The sequence below is a fragment of the Podarcis raffonei genome, chromosome 18 (genome assembly GCF_027172205.1).
Source record: "Podarcis raffonei isolate rPodRaf1 chromosome 18, rPodRaf1.pri, whole genome shotgun sequence".
Classification (NCBI taxonomy): domain Eukaryota; kingdom Metazoa; phylum Chordata; class Lepidosauria; order Squamata; family Lacertidae; genus Podarcis; species Podarcis raffonei.
The window spans coordinates 11,348,075-11,375,208 of NC_070619.1; the positions used below are offsets into that span (position 1 = coordinate 11,348,075).

The window sequence follows — 27,134 nt, forward strand, 5'->3', positions numbered from 1 at the left end:
AACACGCATTTCGTAAACGTCGGTGGCTTGGAGAGATGCATCGCAAAATTCGGATGGGCGCAAATTTCAAAAGGAGGGGCAGATCTCACTTCATTTCAGAAAGGGAGAATTTGCTAGATTTGCCCCCATCTAGATTCTCCCCCTCATCCCTACGCAGAGTAGACCCATTGGAATGAATGGACACGGCTGACTTAGGTCCGTTTATTTCAAAGGGTTCGCTGTGAGTCGAGCGTAGTTGACTACAATCTACGCCCAGCCCTGATATTTTGTGAAAGTATAGAAATACTTTATATATATATAAATATATATAAATATATATAAATATAAATATATATATATATAAAGTTAGGCCCCTGGCGATGCTACAATGTCCTGGTGTGCCTATCCTGAGCTGAGCATTGCAATAGACGTTGCCCAAACGCCTTTTCCGTTGCCGAAATTCCGCGACATAAAGGTTCTATTCTTCTTCCTCCTCTTCCCTTCTCAACCCTGTGCCCTGGGCTGACTTCTGAAAGCAGGAAGCATTAAGAAACTCGCCGTACCAGTTTCCCCAAAGCCTTTAGTGTTGCCTAATCTCACGACAGATCTCTGGCCGCGCTGGGTAACAGCAGCAGCAATGCGGAGGCAGTTAAGGAAAGATTACGAGCCGGTTTGACACGGGTTCTTGACACACACACAAGAGAGAAGCAGCTGTGTTGGTCCGGGGTAGCCAAAGTCCCGCCCTGCAAATTATTATTAATTATTATAATTATAATTGTGGGACTACAACTCCCATTGTCCATTTCCACTCTTCCACTGAGCATGCTAAAAAGTAAAGGGACCCCTGACCATGAGGTCCAGTCGTGGCCGACTCTGGGGTTGCGGTGCTCATCTCGCTTTACTGGCCGAGGGAGCCGGCGTGCAGCTTCCGGGTCATGCGGCCAGCTTCTGGCGAACCAGAGCAGCGCACGGAAACGCTGTTTACCTTCCCGCCGGAGTGGTACCTATTTATCTACTTGCACTTGGACGTGCTTCCGAACTGCTAGGTTGGCAGGAGCAGGGACCGAGCAACGGGAGCTCACCCCGTCATTGCGGGGATTTGAACTGCCAACCCTCTGATCGGCAAGTCCTAGGCTCTGTGGTTTAACCCACAGCACCACCCGGGTCCCACTGAGCGTACTAGAGCCCTCCAAAAGTCACAAGCGCTACCTGCTTTCTTGGAGTTGAAGTTGCATAGTGCAAAGATGGAGTTTGCAAAAACACCCTCCACAGACTTGGCTGTCAGGCCTAATGAGCGGAGCAGCTCTTTCCTCCATGAACATCAGTTATAGAGATCAATAGTCCCTGCCTCCTCCGCAGGGCTTTTCCCAAGCAATTGGAGACTGCGCCTGAATGCAGCCAACGTCTCCTCTGCCCTTTTCATGCCTCTCCTGGTTCTAGGTTGTCGCAGAAAGAGGGGAGATTCTTGTGCCTCTTCCCCAGCCAAACTCGTCTCCGCCTCTTGGCTCCCTCCTCTCCAGCCTTCTGCGCCTTCTCTTTGTTTTTAAAGTTTTCATTTTTACTTTTCAAGTTTATGGATTTCATTAGTTTTGCAGCCAATTTTCACAGGAGAAACATTGGAGGGGATGGAATAGGACGTCCCTATTTTCAGGGGAGAAACGTTGGAGGGGATGGAATAGGACGTCCCTATTTTCAGGGGAGAAACGTTGGAGGGGATGGAATAGGACGTCCCTATTTTCAAGGGAGAAACGTTGGAGGGGATGGAATAGGACGTCCCTATTTTCACAGGAGAAACGTTGGAGGGGATGGAATAGGACGTCCCTATTTTCACAGGAGAAACGTTGGAGGGGATGGAATAGGACGTCCCTATTTTCAGGGGAGAAGCGTTGGAGGGGATGGAATAGGACGTCCCTATTTTCAGGGGAGAAACGTTGGAGGGGACGGAATAGGACGTCCCTATTTTCAGGGGAGAAACGTTGGAGTGGATGGAACAGGACGTCCCCATTTTCACAGGAGAAACGTTGGAGGGGATGGAATGGGACGTCCCTATTTTCATCAGAGAATTGTATTCAAATGTCTCCCCTCCACAGGCTTCGATTCCAAAATCATGAAAAACTGTGGGAAAATCAAGTTGAAGAAGACCAAACTCAGCCATCTCATGGATCGCCTGGTGCTACTGGTTAGAAAATTTGGCTGTCCCTCCCTGATATTTATGTCTATCTCCACACCCATGGGAGCTGGAAGTTTTCTTTTCTTTTCTTTTCTTTTCTTTCTTCTTCTTTTGACAAAGTAATAATCATAAATAAACCCTACAAATCATTACAAAGCAATACACAATTGATACAGCCTACCTCCGGGTTAAACAAGCATTTTGTTCAGAATATAGGGATCATTGGTTCTTGCAACCACTGATAAAAACTTCACCACTGCCAATGTTCTAGCGTTTGTCCAGTCTTCCAATAGGAACCTAGAAAATCATAGAATCATAGAGTTGGAATAGACCACAAGGGCCATCGAGTCCAACCCCCTGCCAAGCAGGAAACACCATCAGAGCACTCCTGACATATGGTTGTCAAGCCTCTGCTTAAACACCTCCAAAGAAGGAGACTCCACCACAACCTGACATAGCGAGCCTCTGATTTTCCCAGGAAAGGTACCAGCAAGGGGAGTATCAGTTCAGCCCTGGCTTGCTCGTATTTTGCACAGTGCAACAAATATGTTTTATGGAATCGATGTCTTGAGCGCACGAGCAAAGTCTGTCCTGGTAGGGAACTCCTCTCAACACTGCAGAAGGAAAGACGTTTAGTCTGGCTTTGGTAAAAAGCCTTCGATAGTTTGGTACTGTCAGGTTTTTAATGTAAGGTGTTAACTTAAAGACATGCCCATATTGTACTCCTACTGCCAGCAGACTACAGACTGCGTGTGATCGAGAGCGCAAGTCACTGTGTGCATTATCCCATAATCTTTGCTTTAACATCTTTAGGGCGCCTTCACAACCCAGGCGATACAGTTGGGGGGTGAGGATAAAATCAGAAACTGGGGCGGCTTCTGTAAATCCGGGACTGCCCTAGGAAAACTGGGACGCTTGGTGGGTCTGGAGTTGGCAGTGACTGGTCCAGAGTCTTCTCCCCACGTAGGGCTGACCCTTCTTCGCTTCTCTCTGCAGATCACCATCTCACTCTTCCTCATCTCCTTCGGCCTGGCGGTTGGATCCGGCGTCTCTGCCGAGAGGTTCCAGGAACAGCACGTCTACCTCTTTGCTTTCTACAGCACCACCAGCTCCATCCAATACGCCTTCTTTGCCTTCTGGGGGTTCCTCATCCTCCTCAGCCTCGTCATCCCCATGTCTATGCTCATCACGTAAGTCGTCAGCCGCCTCCTCTTCCTCGGGCGGCCGTGATTGGAGAGGCATGAGGGGACTGTGTCTCAGCATGGACTGCCTCACTCGGGGGCCCATATTGACTGGTTCGCGGGAATACGGGACGCGGGTGGCGCTGTGGGTTAAACCACAGAGCCTAGGGCTTGCCGATCAGAAGGTCGGCGGTTTGAATCCCCACAACGGGGTGAGCTCCCGTTGCTCGGTCCCTGCTCCTGCCAACCTAGCAGTTTGAAAGCATGTCAAAGTGCAAGTAGATAAATAGGTACCACTCCAGCGGGAAGGTAAACGGCGTTTCCGTGTGCTGCTCTGGTTCGCCAGAAGCAGCTTAGTCCTGCTGGCCACATGACCCGGAAGCTGTACGCCGGCTCCCTCGGCCAGTAAAGCAAGATGAGCGCCGCAACCCCAGAGTCGGCCATGACTGGACCTAATGGTCAGGGGTCCCTTTACCTTTATTGACTGGTTCACGGGAGTATCGGGTCAGCCAACAAGGACAATGCGGGTTGGATTATAGAGCCCCTGGAAACTCCTTCCAGCTCTAAAATTCCATTGTACAGTGGTACCTCGGGTTAAGAACTAAATTCGTTCTGGAGGTCCGTTCTTAACCTGAAACTGTTCTTAACCTGAAGCACCACTTTAGCTAATGGGGCCTCCTGCTGCCACTGCGCGATTTCTGTTCTCATCCTGAAGCAAAGTTCTTAACCCGAGGGACTATTTCTGGGTTAGTGGAGTCTGTAACCTGAAGCGTATGTAACCTGAAGCGTCTGTGGTCTGAAGGTACCACCGTATACCACTTTTCCTGGGAGCATAACATTCCTCGTTGGCTAACTCCTTAGTCAATCGCAGCAACGTCCCCACAGACCGAAGGAACTGAGTTGTGCAACATCCCCTCCAACGTTTCTCCCCTGAAAATAGGGACGTCCCATTCCATCCCCTCCAATGTTTCTCCCCTGAAAATAGGGACGTCCTATTCCATCCCCTCCAACATTTCTCCCCTGAAAATAGGGACGTCCTATTCCATCCCCTCCAACGTTTCTCCCCTGAAAATAGGGACATCCTATTCCATCCCCTCCAACATTTCTCCCCTGAAAATAGAGTCGTCCTATTCCATCCCCTCCAACGTTTCTCCCCTGAAAATAGGGACGTCCCATTCCATCCCCTCCAATGTTTCTCCCCTGAAAATAGGGACGTCCTATTCCATCCCCTCTAACATTTCTCCCGTGAAAATAGGGACGTCCTTTTCCATCCCCTCCAACGTTTCTCCCCTGAAAATAGGGACATCGCCCAGCCACGGTCGGCTCCTCCCAACAGAATATTAAAAACACGATAAAACATCAAACGTTAAAAACTTCCCTAAACAGGGCTGCCTTCAGATGTCTTCTGAAAGTCAGAGAGTTGTTTATTTCCTTGACATCTGAAGGGAGGGTGCCACCACCAAGAAGGCCCTCTGCCTGGTTCCCTCTAACTTCGCTTCTCACAGTGAGGGAACTGCCAGAAGACCGTGGGATCCGAGTGGCAATGGTGACAAGAGGATGCTCGATTTAGAAAGGCCCTGATCGCAGAATCATAGAATTGTAGAGTTGGAAGGGACATTCAAGGTTCATCTAGTCGAACCCCACCAAAGCTTCCAGGTCAGAACCTCTGCTTTGAAACCTCCTAGGAAGGGGACTCCACAAGCTAGGAGGACCATTCTGATGTTCAGTAGGTTGTTCCAGCTTTGCGCCACAAGCCACAAAAGTCTTCTTTGCCCGTTCAGTGATCGTGGATTTGTTCTTCCCGACGCAGGTTCGAATTCATATACCTGGTCAACAGTTGTTTCATCAACTGGGACAGGGAAATGTATTACGCCCCAAAGGACATGCCAGCGAAAGCTCGGAGCACCAGTCTGAACGACCAGCTGGGGCAGATAGAATACGTCTTCTCGGATAAGACGGGGACGTTGACCCAGAACATCATGACCTTCAAGAAATGTTGTATCAACGGGGTGATATACGGTAAAGTCCTACTGGGATCTCACTGGGATTTAGGAAAAAGTCCTACATTTCTGTCTAGGAAAGCTTCAGAATGGGCAGGGCGACAAATGCATTTTTTTTTAACCTTTTGCACGCCAGGGTGGCTTTTGCACACTTTTTTTTAAATCATTTATTTGGTTTTCCAAATTAAAATTTTAAAGTCCAACTTACAACTTCAAAACAAGATTCCGAGGAATCTCCCAGACTTCCCTGCTCCTCCCCTTTGTGGGTCCTGTTGCGAATCATTTCCTCTTGCATATTTTTACGATAATCCAGAATCTTTTCACCTCTCCATTGTGTCCAAAATTCGCCATTAAACTACCAGTGATATTTACAGTCCTGCTAACCATTTTAACCGTTTTACAATGGTTTTTAAGATTAGTTATAATTCCCCCCCCCCATTCCTTCTTAACATTTTGGTCTTCCTGATTTCTGATTCTTCCTTTTGGAAATATTTGCAGGTTCGCAGAACAGCGCTCAAGACAAGTCCATGGTAGGTTGTATATTCTTGCTGTAAATTACATGAGTTCCTCAAGAGATTGCTTTGCTTCACGCTTGCACCCCAAACCAGGGTTTCTTATTCCATGGTTTATTAAAACCATGGTTTCGCATGGCGTGCGAACCCAGCAGCTTAACCATGGTTTGCTATCAACAGTTTGCCAGGTTTTGTTTGAACGTTGTGCCCCAAACAACAAAGGCAGAAAGCCAGACTGCCTGGGAAGCAAACCCTGGTTGAACTGCTGTTTGCTAAGCAAACCATGGCTTAGCATTATGTGCTAACCGAGCCACTGTTGCCACATGAAAGAGGTCTGTGCACATGAGAGCTATTGACATATTGGACTTCTACAAAGTTGGAGTGTGGGAATCTTCTCTTACCACAAGTCCCACAGTGTGGAAACGTTCTTCTCCGAAAGCTTATTTCTGTGTGAGTGTCTGGAGGTGGTTGGAGGATGGATGGTGGCAAACAGATTGAGGTTGAATCCTGACAAGACAGAAGGACTGTTTCTGGGGGACAGGGGGCGGGTGGGTGTGGAAGACTCCTTGGTCCTGTATGGGGTAACTGTGCCCCCGAAAGACCAGGTGCGCAGCCTGGGGGTCATTTTGGACTCACAGCTGTCCATGGAGGTGCAGGTCAATTCTGTGTCCAGGGCAGCTCCATCTGGTATGCAGGATGAGACCCTCCCTGCCCGCAGACTGTCTGGCCAGAGTGGTGCATGCTCTGGTTATCTCCCGCTTGGACTACTGCCATGTGCTCTCCGTGGGGCTGCCTTGGAAGGTGACCCGGAAACTACAATTAATCCAGAATGTGGCAGCTAGACTGGGGATTGGGAACGGCCATCGAGACCATATAACACCGGTCCTGAAAGACCTGCATTGGCTCCCAGGACGTTTCCAAGCACAATTCAAAGTGTTGGTGCTGAGCTTGATAGCCCTAAATGGCCCAGTAGACCTGTAGAAGCGTCTCCACCCCCATCGACCATCCCGGACACTGGGGTCCAGCTCCCAAGGGCCTTTTGGCGGTTCCCTCATTGTGAGAAGTGAGGTTACAGGGAACCAGGCAGAGGGCCTTCTCGGTGGTGGCACCTGCCTTGTGCAACGCCCTCCTGTCAGATGTCAAGGAAATAAACAACTATCTGACTTTTAGAAGACATCTGAAGGCAGCCTTATTTAGGGAAGTTTTTAATGTTTTATCGTGTTTTAAATATATTCTGTTGGAAGCCGCCCAGAGTGGCTGGGGAAACCCAGCCAGATGGGTGGGGTATAAATAATAAATTGTTGTTGTTGTTGTTTCTGACCTGTGTGTGAAGACGAAATCTGATGGTTTGCAGCTTCCCCAGGGTTCTTCCTCGTCATTAACCTCTTAACTTCATTTCTTCCCCTCCCCAGGAGACTGATTTGAAGTGGAACAAGTACTTGGATAGTAAGCTGGAATTTTACGACCAGCAGCTCCTAGAAACCATCCTGCGAAATGACGACCCCATGGTGAAGGAATTCATGCGGCTCCTGGCAATCTGCCACACCGTCATGGTGGAGGAGAAAGAAAGTGAGTGGCTGCTTTTAACTAATATAAAAGTGTAATAAAACAGCAAGCGTTTAAAGCTTTCCTGAGCAGGGCTGCCTTCAGGTGTCTTCTAAAAGTCAGATAATTGTCTATCTCCTCGACATTTGACGGGAAGGCATTCCACAGGGAGGGCGCCACCACTGAGAAGGCCCTGAAAAGGTTGAAAGGTGTGCGTGTTTTCGTGAGAATGTTTCACCCAAGTGTCCAAAGAATTTCTTTGCCGATCCCTCGCAGCCGAGTAAGATCTTCCATAAACACAGTTTTAGCAATGAGTCCGTAAGTGACTGTGGAGGCCAATTCTGGATCCCCACGTCCTTCCACAGTGGGGACATTGGTTTCCAGGCAGGAGTTGACCCCGGTGAGGGTTTGCCAAGCGCGTCTTCCTCTTAGCACGTTTCTCCCTTGCGTCCTGAGTTCGAGTATCTTCAAAGCCCACGACACCTTTGGGAAAGGTTCTCCAACTGGAGTGTTCGCAGGCCAGTGTTTCCCAATTGTTGGTGTTTATACTAAATTGTTTAAAAATTTGCCTGAATGCCAGCAAGGCTGACTGAGGTAAAGGTACCCCTGACCATTTGGTCCATTCGTGACCGACTCTGGGGTTGCGGCGCTCATCTCGCTTTACTGGCCGAGAGAGCTGGCGTCCAGCTTCCGGGTCATGTGGCCAGCAGGACTAAGCTGCTTCTGGCGAACCAGAGCTGTGCATGGAAACACCGTTTACCTTCCCGCCGGAGCGGTACCTATTTATCTACTTGCACTTTGACGTGCTTTCGAACTGCTAGGTTGGCAGGAGCAGGGATTGAGCAACGGGAGCTCACCCCGGCATTGCGGGGATTCGAACCGCCGACCTTCCAGTCGGCAAGCCCTAGGCTCTGTGGTTTAACCCACAGCGCCACCCACGTCCCCCAGCAAGGCTGAACCGGGGCGTAATTCCCTGCTCAGATCAACCCTAGTGTGAAATAAACTCTAGGTCTATGAATGAGGGTCAGCAAGGTTGAAATGGGATATAATGCGCAGCTCATTCCATACCCTAGCAAGAAGTAAACAAAGTCATAGAATAATGAGGACTAGAATCCTCTTTGAGGAAGTGCATGTCTCTGAAAAATTGCTGGCTCCCGCTAGCTGTTGTTTCAGCTTCTCTGACACCTGAGCGGTGCTGTTATTCTTACTTTCCCATGACAATACCCACAGGGTTCTGGATGGAAGCCAGAAACCACAGCTTGATAGTAGATATACTAAGGATTTGTTTGTTTGTGCTTTTAAAACTTTTAATTATTGTACTCAGCCCAATGTAAGCAGATCCTTTCCTTGTCGAGCTAATTCTATGGCGTGACCCTTTAAGTCGTTAACGGGAAAAATGCAGGGCGGCACCTCTGCCTGGCAACGAGGTGGGATTTGGTGGAGAAAGACGTCTGTTTTGCAGCAAGAAGAGGAAATGTTTGCAGCGCGTATTACAGACACTGCCCCTTTTGTTTCTGTTTTGAATGGCAATTCCGTTGCTTTTGTAATGCAAAGTTCAGCAGAAACATCGAACCAGGGGTTTGGCTTGGCCCCACAACTAGGGGTTTCCTAGGCCCTGGAGCCGAAATTTGTGGGTGCGGTTGATGGAGAAATCTGAGAGCTCCCCTGGACCAAAAAACAAGGACACCAGCCAGGAATACCAGAGCGAAACAGCAGCCAGTAGGCTTGGTCTTTATTGAAGACGGTCGCGACAGGACTCCCACCTGCCACAAGGTGGAACAAGATGGAAACCCCGAACAAAAGAGAACCCCAACTTTTATTAGCTGCTAATCCCCATGTTACAGCCCCCCAAACTACATCACTAGTACATCATGGTTACATCATGAAAGGGGAGGTCTGCTGGCAGTAATCTGACCATCCTGGACCCTGCCCCATGGTTCCCCTTGCCCTCCACCAAACACCCATCAATACGATACGATAATCTTTATTGTCATTGTCCCATACAGAACAACGAAATTGAAAAAAATCTACATCAGACATTCAGAAACCAACAAGCCTGCTATCCCAGCTATCCCAGCCTGGTTAACCCCCTAAAAACTCTGATACCCCATAAAAAGCCAATGCAATTCTGGGCTGCATCAATAGGAGTATAGCATCTAGATCAAGGGAAGTAATAGTGCCACTCTATTCTGCTCTGGTCAGACCTCACCTGGAGTACTGTGTCCAGTTCTGGGCACCTCAGTTCAAGAAGGACACTGACAAACTGGAACGTGTCCAGAGGAGGGCAACCAAAATGGTCAAAGGCCTGGAAACGATGCCTTATGAGGAACGGCTAAGGGAGCTGGGCATGTTTAGCCTGGAGAAGAGGAGGTTAAGGGGTGATATGATAGCCATGTTCAAATATATAAAAGGATGTCACATAGAGGAGGGAGAAAGGTTGTTTTCTGCTGCTCCAGAGAAGCGGACACGGAGCAATGGATCCAAACTACAAGAAAGAAGATTCCACCTAAACATTAGGAAGAACTTCCTGACAGTAAGAGCTGTTTGACAGTGGAATTTGCTGCCAAGGAGTGTGGTGGAGTCTCCTTCTTTGGAGGTCTTTAAGCAGAGGCTTGACAACCATATGTCAGGAGTGCTCTGATGGTGTTTCCTGCTTGGCAGGGGGTTGGACCCGATGGCCCTTGTGGTCTCTTCCAACTCTATGATTCTATGATTCTATGAATTAAATACGATATACTCCCACAGAGACTACCTTACACTGCGTTTAAAACCAATATCGCATTTGGATAAAAACTGTTTCTTAGGCGGCTAATCCTAGTCTTTATAACCCTGTACCTTCTTCCAGAAGGCAGAAGCTGAAAGAGATCATCAAGTGTAACAAAAGAGATCTTTACATTTCCCTGTTTCCCAGCCAAGTTCATCACACCCTTTTGTCTTCATCTGGGCTTGTTATTTCTGGAATGGCTACCTGTCTGGCACTCAGGTATCAGGAGGCCAGGGATTATCCCTCAGGCAGAGGGGCTGCTGAGGAGCTGAGCTCACCTGTCTATAGGAATTTCTGAAGTTTTCCCAATGAGCCAGTACAGAGATACATTGATCAGTGAATTCTTACATTTGGTATCGTGCAGCAGAGGCCCTTTGAATAGACAGGAAGAAACTGCGATGAAATGTTTTGTGGGGACAAATCACAAAAGTCACAAATATATGTAAAAACAAAACAAAAACCAGATCCATTGGAATGAACGGCTCTATGGTAGTTTCTATGTTGTAAAATTCCAATCTGAAAAACCCAATAAATAAATTGGGGGGGGGGGAATGTTTTTTGTAAAAAAGAAGAAGAAAGACATTATCCAGCCTCATGGATTTGTGATCCATCTGGGCAAAAGGGACTGGGGTGATTCTGGCGATGACCATCTGCTCCCCCCCCCCCAATTTCTCATAGATCAGCTGGTCTACCAAGCTGCTTCACCGGACGAGGAAGCCCTGGTGACCGCGGCCAGGAACCTGGGCTACGTCTTCCTGTCTCGAACGCAGGACACGGTCACCATCAGCGAGCTCGGGGTGGAGAGAACCTACAAGGTGCTGGCCCTTCTGGACTTCAACAGCGTCCGCAAACGGATGTCCATTGTGGGTCAGTGTTTTGTGGGCCCATAATCACAGAATCGTAGAGTTGGAAAAGGGGACCCTGAAAATCATCTGCCGCTGTCCCATACGGAAATCCATAAGGGTCCTTGACATCTGAAGGGAGGGCGTTCCACAGGGCAGGCGTCACCACCGAGAAGGCCCTCTGTCTGGTTCCCTGTAACCTTGCTTCTCGCAGGGAGGGAGCCACCAGAAGGCCCTCAGGAGATGGACCCCGGTGTCCGGGCTGAACAATGGGGGTGGAGACGCTCCTTCAGGGATACCGGGCCGTTTAGGGCTTTCAAGGTCAGCACCAACACTTTGAATTGTGCTCGGAAACATCCTGGGAGCCAATGTAGCATATTTTTGCTCTATAAGACGCACCAGACCACAAGACGCACCTAGTTTTTGGAGGATGAAAACAAGAAAAAAAATATTCTGAATCTCAGAAGCCAGAACAGCAAGAGGGATCACTACGCAGCGAAAGCAGCAATCCCTCTTGCTGTTCTGGCTTCTGGGATAGCTGCGCAGCCTGCATTTGCTCCATAAGACGCACACACATTTCCCCTTACTTTTTAGGAAGGAAAAAGTGAGTCTTATAGAGCAAAAAATACGGTAGGTCTTTCAGGACTGGTGTTATGTGGTCTCGGTGGCCGCTCCCAGTCACCAATCTAGCTGCCGCATTCTGGATTAATTGTAGTTTCCGGGTCACCTTCAAAGGTAGCCTCACATAGAGCGCATGGCAGTAGTCCAAGCGCATTTTCACGGATGGGAAACTTCATCCTTTCGGATGTTGCTAGACTACAATTCCCATCAGCCCCAACGGTCAGGGATGATGGGAGTTGGAGTCCAGGAACATCTGGGACGGTCAGAGGTTTCCCACTTTTGGTAAACAGATGATGCCTCTCTCCTCCTCTCTCTCTTTCTCTTTCTCAACTTAAGGGTTTTTTGTTTCCCCACCCCACAGTGCGGGACCCTGAAGGCCATATCAAACTTTACACTAAAGGGGCAGATACTGTGATCCTTGAGAGACTCCACAGACAGCGTGCGACTGAAGGATGCACCGTCAAGGCTCTGGACGTAAGTCTCTGCAAGCGGGTGGAAGCTGGTGTGACTTAGTGGTCCAAGTGTCGGACTAAGATCTGGACAGCCAGGGTTCGAATTCCCAGCTGGCTGGCTGACCTCAAGAAGAAGAAGAAGAAGAAGAGTTTGGATTTGATATCCCGCTTTATCACTACGCGAAGGAGTCTGAGCGGGTGGCGCTGTGGGTTAAACCACAGAGCCTAGGGCTTGCCGATCAGAAGGTCGGCAGTTCGAATCCCTGCAATGACGGGGTGAGCTCCTGTTGCTCGGTCCCTGCTCCTGCCAACCTAGCAGTTTGAAAGCACTTCAAAGTGCAAGTAGATAAATAGGTACCGCTCCAGCGGGAAGGTAAACGGTGTTTCCGTGCGCTGCTCCGGTTCGCCAGAAGCGGCTTAGTCCTGCTGGCCACATGACCCGGAAGCTATACACTGGCTCTTTCGGCCAGTAAAGCGAGATGAGCGCCGCAACCCGAGTCAGCTACGACTGGACCTGATGGTCAGGGGTCCCTTTACCTTTAAGGAGTCTCAAAGGCCCTCGGGAGATGGACCCAGGTGTCCAGGCTGAGCAATGGGGGTGGAGACGCTCCTTCAGGTCTACTGGGCCGTTTAGGGCTGTCAAGGTCAGCACCAACACTTTGAACTGTGCTCGGAAATGTCCTGGGAGCCAATGTAGGTCTTTCAGGACCAGTGTTATGTGGTCTCAGCGGCTGCTCCCAGTTCCCAGTCCAGCTGCTGCATTCTGGATTAATTGCAGTTTCCAGGTCACCTTCAAAGGTAGCCCCACAGAGAGCGCATTGCAGTAGTCCAAGCAGGAGATAACCAGAGCATGCACCACTCTGGAGAGACAGTCTGTGGGCAGGGAGGGTCTCATCCTGCGTACCAGATGGAGTCGCCCTTTACACAGAATGGACCTGCTCCTCCATGGACAGCCGTGAGTCCAAAATGACTCCCAGCTACGCCATGCTGCCCCCTTCTGCAGAAATCCATCTTCCCAGCAGTCTCTGCTTTCGCCTCTCCTAGACTTTCGCGGCCGAGACCCTGAGGACTCTGTGCGTGGCGACGAAAGATGTGGATGAGAGCGAGTTTTCCCTGTGGAGTAAGAAACATCATGCTGCCAGCGTCTTGCTGCAGAATCGAGCCCAAGAATTGGACAAGGTTTACGAGGAGATCGAGAAGGATCTCAGGGTAAGATCTCCTTTGGTCAGCAAAAGATTTCTCCTGCGGCCGGACTTCCCTTTCTAGGAACAGGGTGTCAAATGTCATTATTATTGTTTATTATTATTTAATATTATCACCATTACTGTCACTACTATTAAAAATTTGTGTACTGCTGTACCCCCACAGGTCTCAGGGTGATCTGCAGCATAAAACCACAATATAAAACCCCCAAAATACATAATATAATAGGGTTGCCACATTTCCGAAAGTGAAAATCCAGGCACAAAAGTTGTTGAGCTTTCCTTTTGGCCAAAGTTGCTGAGCTGTTTTTTTCCTTTTCTTGCCCTTTTTGCAAAATCTCCCCCCCCCCAAAAAAAAAACCACACCTGACATTTGTGAGCTAATTTTTAGGAAATTTGCAAAACAAACAAACAAAATAATAATAATAATAATAATAATAATAATAATAATAATAATAATAAATTTGTTTATATCCCACCCTCCCCAGTCGAAGCCGGGCTCAAGGCGGCTAACAACAATAAATTAATACAACATTCTAAAATAATTTCATTATAAAATTACTCCAAATCAAATTGATGGCAACCATTGGGCTATCCATCGAACTCTGTGGGTAAAAGCCTCAGCGCCTAGGGCTTGCCGATCGAAAGGTCGGCGGTTCGAATCCCCGCGGTGGGGTGCGCTCCCGTTGCTCCCGTTGCTCGGTCCCAGCGCCTGCCAACCTAGCAGTTCGAAAGCACCCCCGGGTGCAAGTAGATAAATAGGGACCGCTTTTTAGCGGGAAGGTAAACGGCGTTTCCGTGTGCGGCTCTGGCTCGCCAGAGCAGCGATGTCACGCTGGCCACGTGACCCGGAAGTGTCTTCGGACAGCGCTGGCCCCCGGCCTCTTGAGTGAGATGGGCGCACAACCCCAGAGTCTGGCAAGACTGGCCCGTACGGGCAGGGGTACCTTTACCTTTACCTATTGGGCTATCCACTGTGAAGTTCTGGGAAGATTGCCAAAGGAGGGGGTCAGGCTGTGCCCTGGCCAAAGGCCTGGAGGAACAGCTCTGTCTTGTAGGCCCTGCGGAAAGATGTCAAGTCCCACAGGGCCCTAGTCTCTTGCGACAGAGTGTTCCACCAGATTGGGGCCACAGCCGAAAAAGCCCTGGCTCTGGTTGAGGCCAGCCTAACCTCTCTGTGGCCTGGGACCTTCAAGATGTTTTTGTTTGAAGACTGTAAGTTCCTCTGTGGGGGATACCAGGAGAGGCGGTCCCGTAGGTACGAGGGTCCTAGGCTGTATAAAACCCCAACACTTCCAGTATGGGCTGCCTCGGTTTCCCCCAGACAGTTGAACCAATTTTCAAAAATTCAGCCCGGACGCAATATTCAACTGATGAATTCCGGATGTGTCTGGGAAATTCCAGACATATAGCAGCCCATATAATATCAATAACAACAAGAACGATCTAGTAATCACCTCTCTCAAATGAGAGAACCAAGGCGTTTGAGTACCAAGGCATTTGAGAACCAAGGTACCACTGTATTCAGAAAAATAGACACAGCGATACTCAGAGCCACTAATTCACAAATAAAGGAAACCTCAACCTCCCCTGGTCCAAAAATCATTCACATCAAGCCCACAATTTTCCCCTTTCAACCTCCCCACCCAGAAATCTGGTCTCAAGGCTAGCTATTGCAGATCAATTGTTGGGGGTCAAGTCAGGAGGGAGGAGCAAAGCGAAGTCGGATGATGGCAGCCAACTGCTTTGCGGTTGACCCAGCTACTTCTGCTCTCCTGAAACTTCCCACGTTCCGTACCGTCCTACAAGCCCCTGTTGGAGTCTAGTTTTACGAGCGAGGAAGAACTGGGGGCGAAAGGTTTCTGGGTTAGCTAGAGCATAGCTGTCAAGCGTCCCTTATTTGGCAGGAAACTCCCTTATCCCAGCGCCGTGTCCCGCTGCTGTCCCTTATTGGTGATGCCCCTTAAATTTCCCGGGTTTCAAAGGAAGCAGCTCCTCTCCCTCCCTCCCTGCCGGCCAGGGAGGAGGGAGGCTCCAACGGTGTTGCTTGGCTGCGTTGCTCACCCAATAAGGAGTCTGAGAACGACTGGGGGGGGTGTGCTTGCATGCCTTGTGCCGATCAAATCGCCTGCATTGCCTGGGGACTCGCCTTTGCTCAGCACTTCCCAGCGGAGAGGTGACGGTGGTTTCCTTTGCTGCATTCCCTTTGCCGGGTTGCTGCGCTGTGGGAACCACCTCTTGAGGCTTCGTTTGGCTGCTGGCTGGACTTTCTGCCTTTGGCTCGGAGGGGCTCAGAAGTTGAACATACCAGCGCTCTGAAAACCCCTTATTTTGGCTGCTGATCCCTTATTTCCAAGGCTGCTGGTCCCTTATTTTGAAATCTGTAAGTTGACAGCTATGGGCTCGCCATGCTTTTGTCTGAACCCCTGACAGCTATGAGCTTGAGTTCCATCATTGCTTTGTCTTGGTCTTCCTCTCTCAGCTCTTGGGGGCCACGGCTATCGAGGACAAACTGCAAGACGGGGTTCCTGAAACCATTCAGCTTCTCAAAAGGGGAGACATCAAAGTGTGGGTGTTGACGGGAGACAAGCAAGGTAAGGCATCCGTCCCACCAACTTCTACCTGCCCTCAGCCAGCCCCCACCTGGCTACCTTTACGACCCTTCTTTGGCGATCCCTCGTAGCCAATTGTCTTCCATAAACACAGTTTTCACAGTGAGTCTGTAAGGGACTTTGGAGGCCAATTCTGGATCCCCACGTCCTTCCACAGTGGGGACATGGGTTTCTGGGCAGGAGTTGATCCCGGTGAGGGTTTGCCAAGCGTGCCTTCCTCTTAGCACGTTTCTCCCTTTTGTCCTAATTTTGAGTGTCTTCAAAACCCAGGACACCTTTCGTCAAGGCTGTTCTCCAACTGGAGCGCTCTCAGGCCAGTGTTTCCCAGTTGTCAGTGTTTATACTACATTTTTTCTCTTGGGGTCCCTATTAACTCCACAATTCTATGAAAACATTTGTTTCAGTGTGTGTGTGTGTGTGTATCCTGTGCATTTTGGACTCCATGGAGGCACAGGTCAATTCTGTGTCCAGGGCAGCTGTCTGCCAGCTCCATTTGGTCCGCAGGATGAGACCCTCCCTGCCCGCAGACTGTCTGGCCAGAGTGGTGCATGCTCTAGTTATCTCCTGCTTTGACTACTGCCATGCGCTCTATGTGGGGCTCCCTTTGAAGGTGACCCGGAAACAGCAACTAATCCAGAATGCGGCAGCTGGACTGGTGACTGGGAGTGGAGACCACATAACACCAGTCCTGAAAGACCTACATTGGCTCCCAGGATGTTTCCAAGCACAATTCAAAGGGTTGGTGCTGACCTTGAAAGCCCTAAATGGCCTCGGCCCAGTATACCTGAAGGAGCGTCTCCACCCCGGACACCTGGGTCCATCTCCCGAGGGCCTTCTGGCGGTTCCTTCCCTGTGAGAAGTGAGGTTACAGGGAAACAGGCAGAGGGCCTTCTCGGTGGTGGCACCCGCCCTGTGGAACGCCCTCCCATCAGATGTCAAGGAAATAAACAACTACCTGACGTTTAGAAGGCATCTGAAGGCAGCCCTGTTTAGGGAAGTTTTTTATGTTTAATGGTGTATTATGTTTTTAATATTCCGTTAGGAGCTGTTGGGCAAACCCAGCCAGATGGGCGGGGTATAAATAATAAATTATTATTATTATTACAGTGGTACCTCTGGTTACGAACTTAATTCGTTCCGGAGATCCGTTCTTAACCTGAAACCGTTCTTAACCTGAGGTACCGCTTTAGCTAATGGGGCCTCCCGCTGCAGCGCAATTTCTGTTCCCATCCTGAGGTAAAGTTCTTGACCCGAGGTACTACTTCTGGGTTAGCGGAGTCTGTAACCTAAAGTGTTTGTAACCCGAGGTACCACTGTATATAAAAGTGGCCGTGGTTGTTGGCACATCTTGTCAGGGAACCCTCGTCTCATTTTTGCTCTTTCCTTGTGTTTAAAGAGACTGCTGTCAACATTGGCTTTGCCTGTCGACTTCTCACGGACGACATGACTATTCTGGAGGAGAGCGAAATCAGGTATGAGTGTCTGCTGAGCTCTAGGCTTGGGGCAAGTGTTCCCTGGTGGGAGAGCCCCCAGCAGAGATTGAAAATCACAAAACATGCAGTGGAAGTGCAGGCTGTTAGACCTTCGAAATATGCCCTCTCTCCCAAAGTTTCCCACTTCTCCTAGCATATATATAACATGTTTGGTTAGTTAAATAAGAGGATCATAGAATTTTAGAGACCGAGGGAGACCATTCCACCGTTGAACAGCTCTGTCAGAAAGTTCTTCCTGATATTGAGTCTTGTAACCTGAACCCATGGTTTACTTACAAGTGCTTCAAAGGTCCGAGTCATGTGCTGTTCCACGCAGCGTTTGGAAAAAGTTGCACAAGCAGTAAAACTTGGCTTAGTTGCAAAGGGATGGAAGTTCCTCAATTACTCAGTTCCTGAAAGCCTCTGATGTCGTACGTTTTGACTTCCAAACACCAAAAACCTGGAAGTAAATGCTTCTGTTTTCAAATGTTTTTCGGAATCGAAATGTGCTACGCGGCTTCCGCTGAGTGCAAGAAGCTCTTGCAACCAATGGGAAGCCTCGCCTCGGTTTTCGAATGTTTCGGAAGCCAAACGGGCTTCTGGAATGGATTTCGTTTGAGAACGGATGTACCACTTTATAGGAACCCAAGGGAGCAACCAGCTTAGCCACCTCACATGTTGAGCTTCTCAGGTAGACAGAGGGATCAAAGGCTTGGTTACCTAGTCCCTCCCCAAGTGAGCTAAGCCTGGCAGGCCAGCTTACTCTATGGTATTAACCCCTTCATGCATTAACACCAGTCTTGAAAGACCTACACTGGCTCCCAGTACGTTTCCGAGCACAATTCAAAGTGTTGGTGCTGACCTTGAAAGCCCTAAATGGCCCTGTAGACCTGAAGGAGCGTCTCCACCTCCATCGTTCTGCCCGGACACTGAGGTCCAGCGTCGAGGGCCTTCTGGCGGTTCCCTCCCTGTGAGAAGCCAAGTTACAGGGAACCAGGCAGAGGGCCTTCTCGGTAGTGGTGCCCTCCCTGTGGAACGCCCTCCCACCAGATGTCAAAGAGAACAACAACTACCAAACTTTTAGAAGACATCTGAAGGCAGCCCTGTTCAGGGAAGCTTTTAATGTTTAATAGGTTGTTGTATTTTAGTGTTTTGCTGGAAGCCGCCCAGAGTGGCTGGGGAAACCCAGCCAGATGGGTGGGGTATAAATAATAAATTATTATTATTATTATTATTATTACTAATCAGACTTAAGTATGTTGGTTATATGAAGCTGTGTGTCAGTGTTTCTGTTTTGGCCCTTCAACCATCCACCTTGTTTTGCAGCGAGATCCTGGAGCCAGGCTGGTACAGCAACAGCAGCTTAGCTAGTAGTGGAGAAGGCCTCTGCAAAGAAAAGTCATTTCTATCTTTCCCGGCCTCCCTGCCGCATGGCAAAAAAGCATTGGTGGTCACCGGAGACTTCCTGGTAAGAGATATCGTATATTTTTGCTGGACCCTTCTTCCTTCCTTCCCAGACTTAAAATCTAGAAATGGAAAGTATTTTTGCAGCCCATTCCACCCCCCCCCAAATATCCTCCAGGCAGTTTAGCCTCTTTCAAAGCAGACACACTGAACCAGTGCTTCTTTCTAGCCAGCGTAGTTTTGACACCTGGTTTTTTATTACATGATATTTTAAGCATTTTTTAAAGTTCCTCTTGAATGTCCCTCCAAAATTGTTTGATATGCACACACTCCCACCACATATGACACATGGTTCCTATCCATGGAACCATGATAGGCTGAGACCCTCCCTGCCCGCAGACTGTCTTGCCAGAGTTATCTCCCGCTTGGACTACTGCCATGCGCTCTACGTGGGGCTACCTTTGAAGGTGAGCTGGAAACTGCAATTAATCCAGAATGCGGCAGCTAGACTGGGGACTGCAAGTGGCTGCCGGGACCACATAACACCGGTCCTGAGAGATCTGCATTGGCTCCCAGTACGTTTCTGAGCACAATTCAAAGTGTTGGTGCTGACCTTGAAAGCCCTAAACGGCCTCAGCCCTGTATACCTGAAGGAGCGTCTTCACCCCCATCGTCCACCCCGGACACTGAGGTCCAGCGCCGAGGGCCATCTGGCAGTTCCCTCATTGCGAGAAGTGAGGGTACAGGGAACCAGGCAGAGGGCCTTCTTGGTGGCGGCACCCACCCTGTGGAACACCCTCCCTTCAGATGTGAAGGAAATAAGCAGCTATCCTATCCTTAAAAGACATCTGAAGGCAGCCCTCTATGGGGAAGTTTTTAATATTTAATGCTGTACTGTTTTTAACATTTGATTGGGAGCCGCCCAGAGTGGCTGGGGAAACTCAGCCAGATGGGCGGGGTATAAATAAATTATTATTATTATTATTATTATTATTATTATTATTATTATTATTATTTATTATTAAGCATTATTAAGCATTTTTTAAAGTTCCTCTTGAACGTCCCTCCAAAATTGTTTGATGTGCACACACTCCCACCACATGTGATACATGGTTCCTATCCCAAGTGGCAATTCATCCGTGACAGGAACCGAGAATTTGGGATGATCTCTTAACAAATACAGTGGTACCTCTGGTTAAGTACTTAATTCGTTCCGGAGGTCCGTTCTTAACCTGAAACTGTTCTTAACCTGAAGCACCACTTTAGCGGTGCAGCCGCCGCATGATTTTTGTTCTCATCCTGAAGCAGAGTTCTTAACCTGAAGCACTATTTCTGGGTTAGCGGAGTCTGTAACCTGAAGCATATGCAACCTGAAGCGTATGTAATCTGAGGTACCACTGTAAAGACCATCCGATTGGGTGTCTCCTCATTTTCCTCCCAGGATAAAATCTTCCACACAGAGGGATCGACCACGGAGGAGCAGAACCTGAGCTGGCGCCAGCGCTTAGGCTGCTGCCGCGACAGAACCAAGAAGGACCAGGAGAATGCGATGGAAAAAGCCTTTGTGGAACTGGCCACCACCTGCCAGGCCGTGATTTGCTGCAGGGTGACTCCCAAGCAGAAAGCCCTCATCGTTCAGATGGTCAAGCGCCACAAGAAAGCCATCTCCTTGGCCATTGGAGATGGGGCCAATGACGTCAACATGATTAAAAGTGAGGCCTGTTCCCAGGGGCCCGAGAAGCCGAGCTTCTAGGTCAGGCATCCCCAGACTTGGCCCTCCAGATGTTTTGGGACTACAAAGCCACTTCTGACATCAGGAGGAGGTGGGGTGGCGGGCTTCACACCCCAACACGCGCACGGAGGCTGGTCTCCAGTCCCCGCGCGATCAGGGGAATCCTCAGGCCATGTCATCCCCTGAGCCAGCCAATCGGCTGGCTCGGGGTGTGTGGCTTGCCTCACTTAAGGCAAGCGCGACCCCGGGATCTCCCTGTTTTGCCTGCGCAGCTGCTGTTGTTTCCCACCCGCCCGCCCTCTAAGGTTCCCCTTCTGACCTTGCTATGGACCTCGGTTGGTCGCCGTCAAGGGGCCTGGTAGGAATTTTTTCCACTTGGCAAATTGGCACTGGCCATTTGGTTTTTTGCCTAGGTAAAGGTCAAGGGACCCCTGACCGTTAGGTCCAGTCATGGCTGACTCTAGGGTTGCGGCGCTCATCTCGCTTTATTGGCTGAGGGAGCCGGCGTACAGCTTCTGGGCCATGTGGCCAGCAGGACGAAGCCGCTTCTGGCGAACCAGAGCAGCGCACCAAAACGCCGTTTACCTTCCCTCCAGAGCAGTACCTATTTATCTACTTGCACTTGAACTGCTAGGCTGGCAGGAGCAGGGACCGAGCAACGGGAGCTCACCCCGTCATTGCGGGGATTCGAACCGCCGACCTTCTGATTGGCAAGTCCTAGGCTCTGTGGTTTAACCCACAGCGCCACCCGCGTCCCTACCTCGTAGCAAATCATCACAACTCCTTTGGTTTTGGCAGTTAGGCATTGGTAGGGGTATTGTTATGTAGATGAGTTGGGCAGGAGGAGCACCATCGCCTCCCCCATATACTGAAGGGTAGTCCGGTAAAGCATTCCAAGGGGCGTTGCCTCGTCCAAAGCCTATGGAGGTCAGGGCCTAAAGCTCCCCCCCCGAGCGGTGACCCCGGGGGAGTACCTAGTTGATGTGCATCAGCAGGGCTCCCCCTGCTGGTGTTAACCCTTCCCGGTCTTCATGCAAGCAGACTGAAGCCGGATAGTCTGATAGGACCAATGCCTAAGCCAATACCGCTCTTACCTGTAACCAATAAGGTTGTGGCCAATTTTAGCCCATTAACCTAATACAATGTTGTCCCGTGTCTTTATTTCCATTGGGGGGAGGTGGGAACTCGCTACGCAACTCCCATCACCCCTAGCTAACAGGACCAGTGGTCAGGGATGATGGGAATTGTAGTCCCAAAACATCTGGAGGGCTGAGTGGGAGGTGCCTGTTCTAGGTCTTTAGCTGCAATGCAGGAATCTCCGCTAAAGCAGCCATGACAAACCATGGCACACGAGTCGAAAACCACTTACCTTATCGATTGCCTTTTTTCTCTCCAGCTGCCGACATTGGGGTCGGGATCAGCGGACAGGAAGGGATGCAGGCTGTTCAGTGCAGCGATTATGCCCTGGCTCAGTTCCGCTACCTGGAACGACTCCTCTTTGTCCACGGCCGGTGGTCCTACCTCCGCATCTGCAAGTTCCTGCGCTACTTCTTCTACAAGACCTTCGCCGGCATGATGGTGCAGATCTGGTTTGCTTTCTACAGTGGCTTCACAGCGCAGGTAAGAAGGGATAGGGCCCAAGGGGCTCATCTAGCATCCTCATCTCACACTGGCCCATCAGATACCTGTAGGATGATCTCAGGCTCCGACATAGCTGTCAACCGTCCCTTATTTGGCGGGAAAGTCCCTTATCCCAGCGCCGTGTCCCGCTGCTGTCCCTTATTGATGATGTCCCTTAAATTTCCCGGGTTTCAAAGGAAGCAGCTCCTCTCCCTCCCTCCCTGCCGGCCAAGGAGGAGGGAGGCTCCAACTGGGTTGCTTGGCTGCGTTGCTCACCCAATAAGGAGTCTAAGAACGACTGGGGGGTGGAGCTTGCATGCCTTGTGCCGATCAAATCGGCTGCGTTGCCTGGGGACTCGCCTTTGCTCAGCGCTTCCCAGCGGAGAGGGGACGGTGGTTTCCCTTGCTGCATCCCCTTTGCTGGGTTGCTGCGCTGTGGGAACCACCGCTTGAGGCTTCGTTTGGCTGCTGGCTGGGTGACTAAAATCCCTTATTTTGGCTGCTGATCCCTTATTTTCAAATCTGTAAGTTGACAGCTATGGGCTCCGAATACAAAAGTTATCTCCTGTGCACTCTTTCAGCTTCTAGCAAGTGGTGTGTTGTTGTCTCTGACTGCAGAGGCAGAGCATAGCCAACTTGATGAATAACCATTGATTGACTTCTCCACCTCCACAAATTTGTTTAATCCTCTTTTTAAGCTATCTAAGTTGGCAGTCATCGCTGCCTCTTGTGGTGGTGAGTTCCATAGTTTAAACTATGCACTCCATGTGAATTTTAAGGGGTTCCCCTCTGCCCTCTCCCTGTAGTTCGTACCCTTTCATTCTGCCATTTTGTTCGCTTCCGAGGTGATATGGTACTGTGCATGACAACCTGTGAGGCGGGAGATCCCGGGTTCGAGTCCTGTGTTTTTGTTTTGTTTTATTCTTTAACTGTTGTTAATCGCGTCTCGGCCTTTTGGCTAAGATCAAGTGTAGTATTCTTTAACTGTTGTTGCCCCTGCTCGTGGCAAAACCAGCAGCAACTATGGGGTATAAATAATAATAAGAAAGTGATGATGATTGATAACCATTCCCCCCCCCCGCCCAACTGTGCAAGTCAAGCACTATTTGAGGGCATCATGGGAGGGAAATGGTACCTGATTCATAAATGGTGGTGCAAGGTGATGCTCTCTTTTTCTAGCTGTGTACTTATGTGTGTGAAAGAGGGGAGGGAGGGAATGAAAGAGAAACAGAGATGGGGTGAGAGAAAAGGTAAATTGATAAGGTAGCGTGTTCTCCATAAAATGCATATACCTTTTAAGCCAGAAGTGGTCGGGAATGATGGGAGTTGTAGTCTGACAACACCTGCAGGGTCACTGATGTCCCCCATCCTTGCTATGAGAAGGTCTCATTCCTTACTGCATTCAAGAGGTGAAAGGCGGCCTCAGTTCATAAGAGGCATTCATTCCTGAACGAAGGGATGCCTCTTCTTGGTTCAGGGATGGTGAACATCAGTGAACCTCCAAGTGTCACTGGACTGTAGGTCTCAGCAGCTGGCCTGGGCCGGATGATAGGAGTTGTAATCCAATGACATAGGGTCATAGGTTCCTAACACCGGTTGCAAGTTATGTGAAGGAAACCTATCTAATCTTCTCTGGTTTTGCTCTTCCACCTCAGCCTCTGCTGGAGGGCTGGTTCCTTGCCCTCTACAATGTCTTCTACACTTCGTACCCCGTGTTGTGCATGGGCTTGTTTGAACAGGTAAGTCCGCCATTTCCGTAGATGCGTTTGCTACCCACACCCACTCATCCCATTCTCCTCCATTACACAAGGAGAGCTCTGCCCTTGGACGGGTGTGGTCCATCCAATTCTGCATCCTGTTGCCATAGCAACCAACCGGATGCCTGTGGCACGAAACCACCAGCCCTATCCCAAGCAGTGACCCCCCAGCAATTGGCGTTCAGAGACATCATGCTGCTGATCCCACAGGGAGTATTCAGAGACCAGTGCAATGTAATAACAATAACAATAATAATTTATTATTTATACCCCACCCATCTGGCTGGGTTTCTCCAGCCACTCTGGGCAGCTCCCAACAGAATATTAAAAACACAATACAGTGGTACCTCAGGTTACATACGCTTCAGGTTACAGACTCCGCTAACCCAGAAATATTACCTCGGGTTAAGTACTTTGCTTCAGGATGAGAACAGAAATTGTGCTCCAGCAGCACGGCGGCAGCGGGAGGCCCCATTAGCTAAAGTGGTGCTTCAGGTTAAGCACAGTTTCAGGTTAAGAACGGACCTCCGGATCGAATTAAGTACTTAACCCGAGGTACCACTGTACAACATCAAACATTAAAAACTTCCCTAAACTTCAGATGTCTTCTAGGGTTTAGGGTTGCCCCCCCAAAAAAAACTCTTAACAATACCAACAATAAAAATAATCGACCCCTCTCTCTTTCCCTCCTCCTTTCATTCAGGACGTGAGTGCCAAGAAAAGTTTGCAATTCCCCGAGCTCTACAAAGCAGGTCAGAAAGACCGCTTTTTCAATTTCCGAATCTTCTGCCTCTGCTTCGTTCATGGCTCCTTCGTCTCCTTGGCGAACTTCTTCATCACTCTTTGGGCCATGGGAGACCATTCTGGCACCCACGTCGTCGGCGACTACCAGTCCTTTGCCATGGTAATAGCAACCGCTGCAATATTAACCGTCATTGCCGAGGTGAGTTTGGGGTGGGTGGGGAGTGCCCGTGTGTGTGTTTGTGCGTGTTGGATGTGATCGGTGATTTAAATTGTGATTTAAATCAAATCCACCCTGGTGCTGAGCAACGTCCCTGTGGCTGCAGATTTGTCAAAGCAGTTTGCTTCACTGAACTTCCTTTCTGTATCTCCCCTTGGAAATGTGGAGTGATGGGAACTTACAGTCATATGTGGTGGGGTTGTCCGTTAGTTAAGAAATTCTGGAAAAAGATTGGTATAGAAATATCGGGAAATGTGGGTAGGAAGGTGGGAATATCTAAATGAATGGTTCTTATTACCCTGAGAAGCACTGATCATAGCTGTCCAGTTTTCCCTTCAATCAAAATGTTTATTCGGCTTTACGCCCATCATGAAACATAACACAACAAAACAAATCAAATAAAACAGCGGACTCGTACAAACCTCAAGTAGTATAACACAGTTCACTACTCACAAGGACAGATATTAGCCGTTCATAAAAAAAAAGTTTAAGATTAAGATTAAAAATTTTTAGGCACTACACTAAAATCAATATCTGATGTCATTATAGAAAATTCTTATAACTATCAATAATCAGCTAACATTCCATTCCGTCTCTTGTACGAGAGGACGGCTGTTAGGAATTTAGCAACCTGTAGGGTAATATAAGGATCCACATTCCCTTTTCTTGCGAGGAATCCTATTCGGAATAAGGGAATTTCCCTTAAAAAAGGGGAAACGTTGACAGCTATGACTGAGTTAGAAACAAAAGAGGAATGTAAGTGGGTAAAATTGATGATAATTGCAGCCAGACAGGTTATAGCGAGTAATTGGAAAAATCCAGAAGAACTAGGGGGGAACCAATGGAGGAAAAAACTGAATAATTTTATAATTTTAGAATATCTAACTGTGAAGATACACAGAATGAAAGGGTTTAAGGTCAGTGAGGAAGGAGGAGGATTGGTTTGAGAAGATATTGAATTATTTGAGCAGGTTTGAACAATCTGGGAGAATGTTAAAACCTAAAACCTTGTGGAGGGAGAAGTGTTAAGGTATATAGAATCGTACATATGGTTGATTTGAATATGTTATTATTGATTATGTATACCCAATGTATCAGCTGCCTGGGGCGGTTTCACTGTTTGTTTTCACTGTTTGTGTTTTGGGTGTTGGTAAAATAATAATAATAATAATAATAATAATAATAATAATAATAATTCTGTATCTCCCCTGGCAGAGCATGATGGAAGTCAAATTCTGGACCGTCTTGACCGTGTTGGCTATTGTCGTCAGCATCGGTTTCTACTGCCTTTTCTCCTATATAACTCAAAGCTTTCAAGCCTTCAAGACGGCCCCTGTAGCTTTCCAGTTTCCAGGTAAGAACTCCCAGAACTCTCCCGGAACTTCCACAACACTCAAACGACAGATGCATTGTGGGACGGGAGGAAGCAGGGAGGTATTGGTGGGGCAGATCTTTGTGGGTCATGCTGCCTGCCCTACAGCGAGGACCAGCGCCCGTTGGGACTAGTGGGGCAGGAACCAGGGAGCCCATACAGTAGGTGGAGCCAGGGCCAATCAGAGCCCCGTGTTGGGCAAAAGATCCTGCATTGCAGAAGGTTGGACCAGATGTTTCCTTCCAGTTCCACTAGTTGTATTATTATATTTTATGAATTGACTGAAATACCCCACTTGGAGGGTGGCGCTATGGTCTAAACCACAGAGCCTAGGGCTTGCCGATCAGAAGGTCGGTGGTTCGAATCCCCGCAATGACGGGGTGAGCTCCCGTTGCTCGGTCCCTGCTCCTGCCAACCTAGCAGTCCGAAAGCACGTCAAAGTGCAAGTAGATAAATAGGTACCGCTCTGGCGGGAAGGTAAACGGCGTTTCCGTGCGCTGCTCTGGTTCACCAGAAGCGGCTTAGTCATGCTGGCCAGATGACCCAGAAGCTGTACGCTGGCTCACTCGGCCAGTAAAGCGAGATGAGCGCCACAACCCCAGAGTCATCCGCGACCGGACCTAACGGTCAGGGGTCCCTTTACCCTTTTACCCCATTTGGAATACAGTGTCCAATTCGTGGCACCACAATTTCGGAAGGGTGTTGACAAGCTAGAGCGTGTGCAGAGGAGGGCAGCCAAGATGATTAAGGGTCTAGAACATGGGTAGGTAGGCAAACTCAGGCCCAGGGGCTGGATCTGGCCCAATCGCCTTCTCAATCCAGCCCACGGACGATCCGGGAATCAGCGAGTTTTTACATGAGTAGAATGTGTGCTTTTATTTAAAATGCATCTCTGGGTTATTTGTGGGGCATAGGAATTCATTCATTGCCCCCCCC

The 27,134-nt window shown here is 49.1% G+C and overlaps 1 protein-coding gene across 1 annotated transcript in view; it reads left to right on the forward strand.

The window, feature by feature from the left end:
* ATP8B3 (ATPase phospholipid transporting 8B3) overlaps window positions 1-27,134 on the forward strand; it is a 48,636-nt gene that overhangs the window by 17,033 nt on the left and 4,469 nt on the right. The window contains exons 11-26 of the mRNA XM_053372870.1: window positions 2,070-2,158; window positions 3,146-3,339; window positions 5,141-5,349; window positions 5,829-5,860; window positions 7,255-7,411; window positions 10,830-11,018; window positions 11,976-12,088; window positions 13,111-13,275; window positions 15,751-15,862; window positions 17,277-17,352; window positions 18,679-18,820; window positions 20,198-20,468; window positions 21,885-22,108; window positions 23,764-23,847; window positions 24,569-24,808; window positions 26,042-26,180. Of these exons, the coding sequence (XP_053228845.1) occupies window positions 2,070-2,158; window positions 3,146-3,339; window positions 5,141-5,349; window positions 5,829-5,860; window positions 7,255-7,411; window positions 10,830-11,018; window positions 11,976-12,088; window positions 13,111-13,275; window positions 15,751-15,862; window positions 17,277-17,352; window positions 18,679-18,820; window positions 20,198-20,468; window positions 21,885-22,108; window positions 23,764-23,847; window positions 24,569-24,808; window positions 26,042-26,180 (2,436 nt within the window). The remainder of the gene's footprint in view (window positions 1-2,069; window positions 2,159-3,145; window positions 3,340-5,140; window positions 5,350-5,828; window positions 5,861-7,254; window positions 7,412-10,829; window positions 11,019-11,975; window positions 12,089-13,110; window positions 13,276-15,750; window positions 15,863-17,276; window positions 17,353-18,678; window positions 18,821-20,197; window positions 20,469-21,884; window positions 22,109-23,763; window positions 23,848-24,568; window positions 24,809-26,041; window positions 26,181-27,134) is intronic.